We start from the raw sequence: 11,599 nt of genomic DNA, 5'->3' as shown, positions 1-11,599 counted from the left end.
CTCAATCGTTTGAAAGACTAGAACAGCCAGTATGGCGGAACCCTTTGTATCAATCAGGAAACATATTAAATGGGGAGCAAGTGTTCATAATATTTCTACAATCCTACCTCCAATATGCTAACAATGATTGCAGGATAGAGCAGCAAAAGAAAATACAAAGTGCGTATCTTGAGCTGTTATTAATAGCTCTAGCTTGCTAACACACACTTAGCACTCTTGTCCTAACATCTGCCGATAAACACTATGTAGACATAAGAATCCTTGACCCCTCCCATCCACTCCCAAACAGTACCACCGACTCTCAAGCAATATTGAGGCTGGAGTGGGGTTTCGCGGGTACTGCAATCAGCACTCCCGCAGTTTTCAAAGATGGCGATAAAAGCGTCTTGATTAAGCCGGCACATACACAGTGGGTTCATGAAATAGATGATAAGATACGAAATCCTGGACCGAATGATTGTGATGAGGGTTACATGTATCCTGTGGAGGGTACAAGCGAAGTTTTAGAAAAGGGTGCTATGGTGAATCCGGACACTGGGGTAGTGGAAGACTATGAAGAATTATGGGAGGATCTCGAGGTTGCAATGATGGAAGGAGAGAAGAGTGATTATTTTATGAGTTGGGTGCTGAAGACGAAAGATGCTGGTAAAGTAAATGGAATGGTAATTAGGATTGGCGAGTGGGTACAGGGGGTCATGAGAAAGGGGGATGACTTCTCTGTTGTTAGGTGGAAATGGACTATCGAAGAGGGATGGAAAAGAGTGTTGGCGATTGGTGAAGATTTTGGACTCGATAGCAAAGTCTTTGAGAAAGAGATATCTGTGGGTGACAGCATCAAGGTCGATAGCGGCGTGGAGTGGGAATTCAAAAGCTGTCACAAACACAGGAAGTAAGCAAGGGAGGCCGAGAGCCAGTTAGTCAGTTTCGAATCTTTTGATTAATATTATGATTCCCATGGAAGAATGATATTTCATTTTGTCCTCTGGTTGTGGCCAATGAGCTACGACCTTGGAGTCTACTCCGCATTGGCATATTTACATTCCTGTTGAGGAATGTCAATATCTCTTCTCAGAATCTATAAGTATAGGATTTAACTTCAAAGCAAACAATTGATTCTTACGGCAACACGTATCCCTCATTTTCATTGCATTCAATTCTGTCTGTCTTTTATTTGTCTTGAATTTTTAAGTGACTATGCCCTGGTTATCACGCAACAGCAGTGCCGTGAATTCCATTGGAGACATGATGGCGGTCCCATCACTACCTGTTGCCCCGGCGAAGATGTCGCCATCCTCTTCGATGGTAGTCACAGTCATTCCTTCTATCATCGATCCTACATGCGGGACATCACCCGCTCAATATCGTCATTCGACAATGGAAGTCCTCTGGAATTCTATGCAAATACTTTCTCGCAATTTGTACTGCATTCCCCAGATGATGGGATCTTTCACTTTTAGTGTGGCCCAAACGATTCCTAAGAGCTCAGGGAGGGATATGTATGAGATGGTCATTCAGTGTATGTTATGTGTCATGGAGTCTTGGGCAATGCTTATGGTCATACCGGCATTCTTGACGATGCCTGGAGCGATGTTCATGATGTGTTGTGCGGCTATGTGGGGGGCTATGATGGGGATGTCATGGCTATTAAGAGGAAACGAGAGAATTTGTGAAAGTGTAATGCCTATTGGAGACTTTGGGGACGAAAAAATGGATTTTTGTTAACGGGAGTAGTACGAGGTAGGCAGATCACCCTCCAGAAAATGAGTATTTGTGCACATCACTCATATTGGAATAGCTACACTCAAATGATGCATCACCTCACTCGGCTGAGTATCATTTTCCACCGCCGCATGACCGGAATCCACAATCGCACTTTGGGGCTCCCCCTCGATCTTCTCCTCCACTTCCTTTCCATCACCATGCCCATCCACCGCACCCTGTACTCGCAACTTCGCGAAACTCTTTTGTCACCGAGTATACAAAAAGTTGTCATTCTTTCACATTCAACCGGCTCCAAGATCGTCTCTGATATTCTCGACCAGCTGCACGGCGATCTACCAGCTAGTCTAATGGCAAAATTGGAGATCTATACTTTCGGAGCTGCAGGTGGTTCTTTCTCGAATCCGCTGGTCAATTCGCTATGTATGGAACTTGGCGCTCTTGCAGAGAATGACAATACTAACATGAAAGCTTCTTATGAACGTGTAATACCTGTAAGCATCTCTCTATCATTCCATACCAATGCATAATTGATCGTGAGAATAGCATATCGAACATTACCTTCCTCTTACATCTTCGCCGCTATCTACTATGTCGATTTTGCATCCGGTCTTACATACTCTAGACTCTCGATTCTGCGGCAGAATGTTCATCTTGAATGGGTTTCACCCAGTTTTATTCGAGCAATATTTGGATATGATGTTCACTTGGCGGAAATCGGTCAATTCGGTCGACGGGTCCGAAACCCGAGGATTCTGGGATGAAATGGTCCGAGTTGATGGAGAGACAGCTGAAAAGAGAGAATTTACCGCGGGCGCAAGAGGCGCAGCGGGTATGGGAAAGGGCGAGAGGAGATGGAGTGGCATGATGCAGATGGAGAAGGAGGGGAAGAGAAGACCGGGTGGTTGGAGCTGGTCGAAGATGGGGATGGATGGGGTGGGAATGGCGAGGAGGGAGGCGAAGGCTTTGGAGGGAAAGAGAATGAGAGAGGTGGCGAGGTTGGGTGGTTATGAAGGGGGTGAAAGATTGAGTGTGGGCTGGTTTGAGGGAAAAGGAATGATGGGGTTAGAGAAGAGGATGGCGAATGGCGGCCGGTGAAATTGAGGGTAAGTGATGATGTAGGAACTGTGGATGGAATTGAGTGCGATCTTGAGGGTGGGGATGAAGTGGAAGTTGATAATTCTGGGGATTCTCGCAATTTTACGGTAGATATCAACGGAGGCAGCTCGGTTTTTGAGAACAACGAAGAAGAAACCGACGTTGATTTGGATATGTTGGTAGCAGTGTGGTTTTAACGAGGTCTGTTCTTAATTATAACTTTTTAATATTACGGAAATATGTATTTGAACTTTTGTTTTTTGATAGTACCACATTAAACCTCGCGTGCTCCGATCTCTAGTTTGAAATTATCAGGCTTTATGCAGTGTCAATCCTGGATCAATATGTAGCTGAGATTGAGGATCATCAACTGGAGCTTGCAGGACTTCAATGCCATTACCCCTAAAAAGCAATGTTAAGAAAATACAAAACTCACAAAGACAATACTTCAAAGTAAAAGTGACGACAGTCACAAAACAATGAGTATTTTAGGACTTGATCAAACAACCATACCAGCGGTGCGCTTGGATCTGGACCGTTCCTTCGCTTTCTTTATTTTGCCGTGAACCAGTGTTTCATTGCCGTCGTCAGACGATGTCGCTGAGTTCGTTCGGCCCGACCCATAACGCACATGAACATCATGATGCCCTACATTTACATGAAAACTATCTCTTGATCTGTCCAGGGAGCTTGTATCAGAATATCTAGACATCGACGATGCAATCGATGACCGTCTGCCCGGATTCGACGAATTCATATCGGAACGCTGAGAAACATATTCTGAGTCGAGACCAGGATCTGAAGCTGCGCTACATAAAGGTTTTATTCTCCCTGTTCTCGAATGAGATCTTTTGCTAGACGCTGCTTCGGCTTCATGATTTTTGTCTGTAGATTTCAGGGTTTGAATGCCGTTGTGGGGGTTGCGCTCGATTTTCGGGTTTGAACGACTAGATTTATGAGTACGCGGACCGGCTTGTTTATTGTGCCCTTTGGAAATTGCACGAAGATTCTCTTGGGTCAGTGGCATTATAGGATACTCTTATTCGGCTGGAGCCTGAGAGATATGCTGCTCTATAGATTTGTGTAATTTGTGCGCTGCAGATGTTGTCTTTTCCTGTTTTAACGGAGGTGCTTGATTATATTCCTTGTAGAAACTAACATTACTCCACGAATGCCTGGATGAATTTGCACTCCTAGTTCCTCTTTTCCTCTTGATGAAATTAGAATGCCGTCTCTGTGTAGCCCGCCATGGAGAATATTTCGGTTCGAAGCAGTGTGCATGGATAAGATCATGAGTAACAAAATCGATGTACATAGTATGATCTTTCTTCATCTCCTGAGATACGGGGAGGTGTTCAAAGGTTCTTCTAAAATCAACAATCTGGCGTCCCCTAACAATTCCAACTTCTTTGGAAACTACAAGCTCATCTTTTTCGAGCATGTCGTGTTCATTGTCTTCTTCGCTGGATGGTGCCACTTTTTGACCATCACAAAGTACACCTGATAATAATAGTATACCGTGCTCGCTGATAAGAATGTGTTGTTCACGCCGTTTTAGATTTTGAGTAGCCTCAATCGCTGTGCTATCTCTAGACTTTTTGAATTTAGGCACACTACTTTTCAGATTTAGAATGTCGATATACTATGCCACTAAAACGAAGCCAGGAACAAGCGGGTATCTTTTAGTGTGAACCTTGAATTCCTCTTCAGAACTGAAAGTGTTTAGAGGAAGTGAAGGCATGGTCTAAGAACGTGCTATCTGGGCTGCAAGTTAGCTACCTTTGTTTGGAATATATTCTAAAACATACATTATGTCAAATGATCGTCTGTCGCTACGAAGAAAGAGTTAGGTAACAAATTTTCCTGAGACTACCTGATCTTAACATCTGTATTTAATGGGTCATGTCTTTTGGTGGTCGTGTTACTGTTAGCGTACGCGACCCAAGTCCCAAGAGAATCAAATCATAGACAACGTGTCAGCGACTTAAATAACTTGAAGCATATAACGGGCCGGCTGACCAGGTCTTTTGATTTATCCCTTCTCTTTGTGTTTTGTGGATATCGAATTTGTTTGTGTGTTTATGTTCATTTGTCAGAGGCTCTAAAGTCGGAAAGCGAGGAACTCTGACGGGTAATTGGGTGACCCAAATCCATTGGAAAGTCTAAGATAAGGTGTTCCTCTAGGAATACAGTCCTGTTTATTAGTTTGAGGACTGATTAGGACATTATTTGGGTTATGGAAGTAGTGTAGGCGTGACGGTGGCCCCCCAAGGAGTGGACCCATGAGCATTGCTCCATCAAATTAATGGTTTTCCTTCCAACCTTTTCACGATTTATTCCTCAACCTTCAGTCTAATAACTTCAGAATAGTGAACTACCGTTTCAATGTACTTCCCGGAACTACACCCAAATGTCTCTCTTGAGCTTTACGAATGGGTTTGTTCCCTATGAAAATGCACTTCACCCAAATATCGCGGCGTTTGTATCGATAGACTTTCACAGTGTCAATCTAAAGTTAAGTATCACACAATTGTATCTAGCCCTTCCTTTTTGATAATCACTGTACTGAATGAAAAACTCACACTGTCGTTTTGCTGCAGGTTCATGTTTTCCGGTAAAAAAGACACCACTGAACCTTTACATGCCATCGCACGACGTGTGGTCAAAAACTAAAAACTTTATGTGCGTAGCGGGTGTATTTCCGACCTTGTAAACCGAATCATATAAAATGTGAGGCAGGCACTGCTGCGGATTGCATTGTTATCAAGCAGCCAGCAATTTGGCCTGTGTAGGATTGCATCGCGATGACATTTGCGTATTGAAATAAGCGCCGACCACCAGGCCTACAATACCTACAGGGCTGGATAACAAAGACCATCAAAATGTACGCAGCTAGTCCAGTCAAGGATGGCGGAGGATGTTATTGTTGTTGATTAAAGACTTATACGATGTTTCTACATCATTGAAAGAAAGGACTGTTCAATTGGTTTGAGACCACCAATCACTCGTGGAACCGCATTCAGGAAATCATCATATTTGCAATCTAGATTTTAGATTATTCTTGGATCCAATAATCCACCATCTACTCGAACATGAGGTTAAGGGGTAGGAAACATCGCTCGTAAGTTTACCACTTTCTACATACACCCATACAGAAGTTCCGCTAATCACTAGTCATTTTATCAAGAGAACCTAGTGAAAAGGGAGAAGATAAAGACAGGAAATATAGTGTCTACGCCAGCGAGTGTATGCTTTTACCTGGCTACATAGAGCAATCAATCACACTCGATGAGGGTACCAAAAAAACGGGTAGAGACATTTGGAAACGCTCGATCAGATTCGAAGTAGACCCGAAGTCAGTCAAGAGAGACGGTGAACACGGGCATATTTACCGTGGTTACTCACAGTCACATCGACTTGGCAGAACAGCACCAGGAAAGCTGAAGTCTTTCAAGAAATAGTCAAGAGCATACACAAAGATATGGAGCAAAAGATAGAAGATAGTCATCGCTGCGGAAAGCTTGATTATATAAGTGACGTCCTCGAAGTAGCACTCAGTGAGGGAAGTTTGCTAGTTCATCAATGGAAATTGGAAGTTCTCGAGAACCCATTTGGCCGCCGCCGAAACTGGCAGGCTCAATTCATAAGACTTGGAGCCTGCGAAACTGGAATAAGGAAACGTGGGGAGAAGTACAAAAGACGAGACGTTAGTAGAGATGATACTTTTGGTCGGTTTAACAATTCCAGGGTTGCGAGAGGATTGGGGGTACAGCTAAGCAATAACGAGAAGAGAAGTCGAAAGCGGCACGACCGGATGAGACGTCCCCTCGCAAAGTGAGTCTGAATCTACGGGGTCGCGTGAAACTGCGTCAAGCGTTAACTCGTATTCCGGCCCTTCCCATGGAAGGCGGCGCCGCAGTTCACCTCGCCACTACGATGGCTATACTAGTGGACATAACGAAGACGACTCTTCAGACGACGACTCTGATACCAGATCGTATGCATCTTCGGGGTTTTCGAAACCAAGCCGCTCCTCAAGCTATGGTTCTAGAAGCTCTGTCGCTTCCGGATCTAGTCGGTCAAACTCAGAATACGGGTCAAGACATAGAAGTGGTCGTCACAACAAGTACCAGACCAATGATCAGCTTCGGAAGCCACCAAGTCATCAACCCGATTTCAAACACGGTTACGGGTCTATACCGCCAGATTATGGAACTAGACCGCCAGGTTATGGAACAATACCGCCCGAGGGTCTGCCTTATCCGGACGAACCGTACCCGGGAAGATCTCAGCCACATTATCCGTATGATGATAGAGCGGATTATACTTATGACGATGGAGCGGATAATCCGTACGATGATAGAGCTGATAATCCATATCGAAGATCGTGAGTCACGGCAAAGAACGAGAGAGAGGGTAGGTAGCAGTGAAGGAAGTAGTTGGGAGATAATGGTAAGTGGTTGTTCAATATGTCCCACAATTTTGGTACTGATAGGGCTGAGTTTTGTTATTGTTTCATTTCCTTTCTTACTATTGTTCATTATATGTATGATCTCTTCACGTTAATATACTTCATTACTTGGGAACATCTTATTTACCCATGTTTTTTTTTTCAAATCTGTTGTATCTACTTGTACAAAAGAGCTTGCAGTGTCATTGAAGGGCACTTCCAGGGCACTTCCCGCATCGAGAAACTACGCACACAATCAGATATTAAGTTTTGATTTCAAACGAATAAACATGATTATAATGGTGAATATTAGAAAGGATCGCTAGCTCAATAATGCTGAACAGATCCCACAGGTCGATGGATCTCTTTGACAGATACAAAACCGTGGCCTATAAGAGGGCTGGCCGAGGTGCCCGCTCACATAACCTTATAACCTTCACATGCGCGCTTGCAGTGTTTCGAGAGTGTGTATAGAATCTGTATACTCAGCCCCCGGGCCACGACATGAACTCATAATCCACCTGGCCGAGCACCATATGATACTTATTAGAAGGACCTTACTGTATTACATTTTTCGTTTCTAGATTGCCAGCTAAACTTGACTGTCAAGACAAGACACTTTTAAGAACGTGAAACGAGCCTGTGTCATGTTTCTCACAGATAGATCATGAGCAATGTGTCTGGAAGACAACGTTGACACAAACAAGCTCCCACGAGACACTTCAATTAACAAAGGATACACTTGAGCCTAGACATAGATATCACATATACCGTAGTGTACCAGGTGAAGCACCCGGGGCAGGGTGCCGAAGTGTACTGTAGAGCCGCCATGAGAACCTGTATTTGCAGTTCCTCCTTCAGGTAGGATGAAAGATACCTAAACCACTACCTGGTAGTGATATAAGTCCCAATAGACCATGTGAAAAGGAACAACGACGATGCGCGAGACCAGATAATTTACTTTCAAATCCACGCCGCAATTAATCAGGTACGTAGAAAAGGTAAATATATAATAAATGAATGGGAAAGGCTTCAGAAGTTGTCAAGTGAGATCATGCTTCATTGAAGCGTTCATTCTCTTCCTATATGTTTGATACTTTGTATCGTTCATCACCAGCCATGATAATTATTAAAAATTTCAATGAAAGAATTTTTTAAAAGTTGGGACAAAAATAACAAAAATAACTAGCGTGGCGCTAAGCCTGTTTAGCTCTAAGTCATTCTTCACCCAGCGAAATGGTCTCTCGAGAGTCTTTCAGAGATTCCTTCTGGGTCATATGATATACGTACCTATATGTCAATGAAGATATTCCTGGCGGTGGATATATATTGAAATGAGATACCTCTCACTCAAGTTCCACCGCCATTTTCCCATTACGCCCACCAGCCTGTGTAAATTCTAATTTGTAAGTACTGTAGTTTTAATCGTCTAATGGTCAAACACCACCGGTCCAACACCACCCTTCATAAGAGATTTGGGCGCTCTTATGTGTATGTCGGAGGGAATTCAATTCGCCATAATGGAACGATGGAATGGGAATCATAGTGAAGCTTCTACAATACATTCATTGACTCGCATTATTAGCAATTCCTGAATATATACCTATAAATGCAATCCCTTCGAACCATATCATGAATTTTGTACGAATTGAGTGTTGCTGACTGTTCCAAGAATTCTTGCTTACCTAATGCGTGAAGCTCAAATTTCAGCCTCACCCGTACGTTCCTTTCTCTACCATCCACTACAATCTACATCAATGGTTTCTCTGCATTAATAATTTACACTTAAAGACTCTATACTCGAGACAATAAGAAACCACAATTCTCATTGTATAACTCTTCTTGAAAATACATCTTTCATCAAAAACTTCATTACAACTAACGCGACGATTATTATGGCTGACTTTCATTATGGAGGGACGGATGAGGAGTCTGCTGAGATCAAGAAGCTGAATGCTGAAGTTGTAGGTTTATCAATGTATTTCTATCGATTGCGCGTTTGCTGATCAGTGCTCTATCTATAGCTCGAAAATACGGATAATTTTGAAAATTGGGAGAAGCTTGTTCGCGCAGCAGAGACTCTGGAAGGAGGTTTAAATCGTAATTCAAGTCCACAAGCGATTGCGACAACCCGAGATTCTTACGATCGCTTCCTCGCGAAATTCCCCCTCCTGTTTGGATATTGGAAGAAATATGCAGATCTAGAATTCTCCATAGCTGGCACAGAAGCTGCTGAGATGGTGATTAAAGATAAACTGGAAGGCGATGAGCTATGTGCTGACATCTTTTAGGTCTTCGAAAGAGGTATCGCCAGTATAGCAACATCTGTGGACTTATGGACGGATTATTGTTCCTTCAAGGTTGAGACAAGTCATGATCCTGATGTGATCAGAGAGTAAGTATACTAGATGCTTTCCTTCCCTTAACACAGCATCTGCAGCATGGTCATACAGCCACATGAGCTACGTTCGGAGTTTTCATGGCTCACAAACGGTGAGAAATGCCAAAAAAAAGCTGCTCATGTTTGACTCTTCTCACCAACATGACCAGGATATCTTTCTGCTATCACAAGTTCGCTTTTGTCCCGTATCACTCTGCACACATTGTCGGCACGAGGAGGATATAAATATCATTGCATTTGTGCACACTGCCCTTCCCGTATTTGCACTCCTTGCCACCTTTCCATTCCCTCCCTTTTCAAAGTATGAGACGCATCTAACATTTTATATTAGGCTTTTCGAGCGTGGAGCCGTTGCAGTGGGATTGGACTTTCTTGCCCATCCTTTCTGGGACAAATACCTGGAATTTGAAGATCGACTGGAAGCCCAAGACAAGATTTTTGCTATTCTGAACCGAGTTGTGAAGATTCCTATGCATCAATATGCTAGATATTTTGAGCGTTTTCGCCAATTAGCTCACACTCGTCCACTGCTAGAGCTTCTTCCAGCCGAAACACTCGAACAATTCCGTGCCGATGTTATTTCCGAAAGTACCGGCTTCCAGGCCGGTCCAAAGGGAGAATTAGAGATTGAACGTGACATTAGAACCAAGATCGATAATTTCCATCTTGAAATTTTCGCTCGTACACAAGCGGAAACCACGAAGCGTTGGACGTACGAGTCTGAGATCAAGCGTCCTTATTTCCATGTCACCGAGCTCGATAATCAGCAACTTTCAAATTGGCGCAAATACTTGGACTTCGAAGAGGCTGAGGGTGATTATACCCGTGCTATTTTCTTATATGAAAGATGTCTAGTGACCTGCGCATTCTACGACGAGTTCTGGTTTCGCTACGCTCGGTGGATGTCATCAAAAGAGCGCAAGGAAGAAGAAGTCAGAAACATATACCAAAGAGCAAGCACACTCTATGTGCCGATCAGCAAACCCGGAATTAGATTGCAATACGCTTATTTCGAGGAGACATCCGGTCGTGTCGACGTTGCGAGGGATATTCACCAAGCTATTTTGGACCGCATGCCTGGTCATGTAGAGACTATAATTTCTTGGGCTAATCTTGAACGCCGACACAAAGGCCTTGACGCCGCGATTGAAGTCTACAAAGCACAAATTGCTTCAACAGAATTAGACATTTATTCCAAAGCAGCTTTCGTTGTTGAGTGGGCCATTTTATTGTGGAAGATTCAAGGATCTGTCGATGAAGCTCGTCAAGTTTTCCAAAAGAACACACAATGGTATCCTGAAAGCCGTCATTTCTGGACAAAGTACATGGAATTTGAGTTAGCGCAGCCAACTAACTCAGCCTCGGAATCCGAGCACCATGAAAGGCTCAAGCAAATTCATAGTGATATGATCAAGACATCCATGAGGTTGGATACAAAGAAGGAGATCAGTAATCTATACTTGATGTACCTAAGAGAAAGAGGTTCTAAGGAAACCATGAAGGAATTTTTACAGATTGATCGCGAACTGAACGGGTAAGCAGCTTTTCCGATTCTATAGAGTACCATACTAACAGACCATAGACCTATATCAGTTCAGCCCGACTATGTCAAAGCGACTGAATTGGGAAAAGCAACAGCAAACGGAACCATTCCGGGCGTTGACTCGGCTTCTTCATTGAAAGGCGAAGTCAGATACACTACATACTTTCAACAGCGCAAGCAACCACTAACTATTGATCCGCAAGGCCTTGCATCTTTCCATTAGATCGTTGCATTGCTGCTTGTGAGAATTATCAGTGTTGCCGCCGGGTCTTAATAAGTTCGACCAGGCAACGTGTACAATAGTATCCTTATCAGCCTTGCGATTGGTTCGGAATAAACTCCTCGACTTTTTCTCTTCTTTCTCCTTGAATGCCGGATAAATATAACT

At 43.4% G+C, this 11,599-nt stretch overlaps 6 protein-coding genes across 6 annotated transcripts; 4 read left to right on the top strand and 2 right to left on the bottom strand.

Annotated features, from left to right (window-relative positions):
- Positions 1–31: 31 nt before the first annotated feature.
- EAF01_000240 (uncharacterized protein) lies at positions 32–893 on the top strand (the record flags this gene model as incomplete). The annotated part of the gene is made up of 3 exons (XM_038908490.1): positions 32–76; positions 134–159; positions 212–893. The coding sequence occupies 3 exons, from the start codon at positions 32–34 to the stop codon at positions 891–893; spliced, it is 753 nt and encodes a 250-aa protein (XP_038775396.1).
- Positions 894–1,919: 1,026 nt separating this feature from the next.
- EAF01_000239 (uncharacterized protein) lies at positions 1,920–2,817 on the top strand (the record flags this gene model as incomplete). Its single annotated transcript, XM_038908489.1, has 2 exons — positions 1,920–2,213; positions 2,266–2,817. The coding sequence occupies 2 exons, from the start codon at positions 1,920–1,922 to the stop codon at positions 2,815–2,817; spliced, it is 846 nt and encodes a 281-aa protein (XP_038775395.1).
- A 499-nt stretch (positions 2,818–3,316) lies between these two features.
- On the bottom strand, positions 3,317–3,844 carry EAF01_000238 (uncharacterized protein; the record flags this gene model as incomplete). Its single annotated transcript, XM_038908488.1, has 1 exon — positions 3,317–3,844. One exon carries the CDS (start codon positions 3,842–3,844, stop codon positions 3,317–3,319), a length of 528 nt encoding a protein of 175 aa, XP_038775394.1.
- Positions 3,845–3,856: 12 nt separating this feature from the next.
- Positions 3,857–4,558, bottom strand: EAF01_000237 (uncharacterized protein; the record flags this gene model as incomplete). Its single annotated transcript, XM_038908487.1, has 2 exons — positions 3,857–4,459; positions 4,511–4,558. 2 exons carry the CDS (start codon positions 4,556–4,558, stop codon positions 3,857–3,859), a joined length of 651 nt encoding a protein of 216 aa, XP_038775393.1.
- A 1,740-nt stretch (positions 4,559–6,298) lies between these two features.
- EAF01_000236 (uncharacterized protein) lies at positions 6,299–7,208 on the top strand (the record flags this gene model as incomplete). The annotated part of the gene is made up of 2 exons (XM_038908486.1): positions 6,299–6,651; positions 6,725–7,208. 2 exons carry the CDS (start codon positions 6,299–6,301, stop codon positions 7,206–7,208), a joined length of 837 nt encoding a protein of 278 aa, XP_038775392.1.
- A 1,954-nt stretch (positions 7,209–9,162) lies between these two features.
- EAF01_000235 (uncharacterized protein) lies at positions 9,163–11,434 on the top strand (the record flags this gene model as incomplete). The annotated part of the gene is made up of 5 exons (XM_038908485.1): positions 9,163–9,231; positions 9,292–9,507; positions 9,559–9,662; positions 10,000–11,202; positions 11,251–11,434. 5 exons carry the CDS (start codon positions 9,163–9,165, stop codon positions 11,432–11,434), a joined length of 1,776 nt encoding a protein of 591 aa, XP_038775391.1.
- Positions 11,435–11,599: the final 165 nt, after the last annotated feature.

The sequence above is a fragment of the Botrytis porri genome (genome assembly GCF_014898465.1).
Source record: "Botrytis porri strain MUCL 3234 chromosome Unknown BPOR_001, whole genome shotgun sequence".
Classification (NCBI taxonomy): Eukaryota; Fungi; Ascomycota; class Leotiomycetes; order Helotiales; family Sclerotiniaceae; genus Botrytis; species Botrytis porri.
This window is presented reverse-complemented; position numbering and strand designations above follow the sequence as displayed.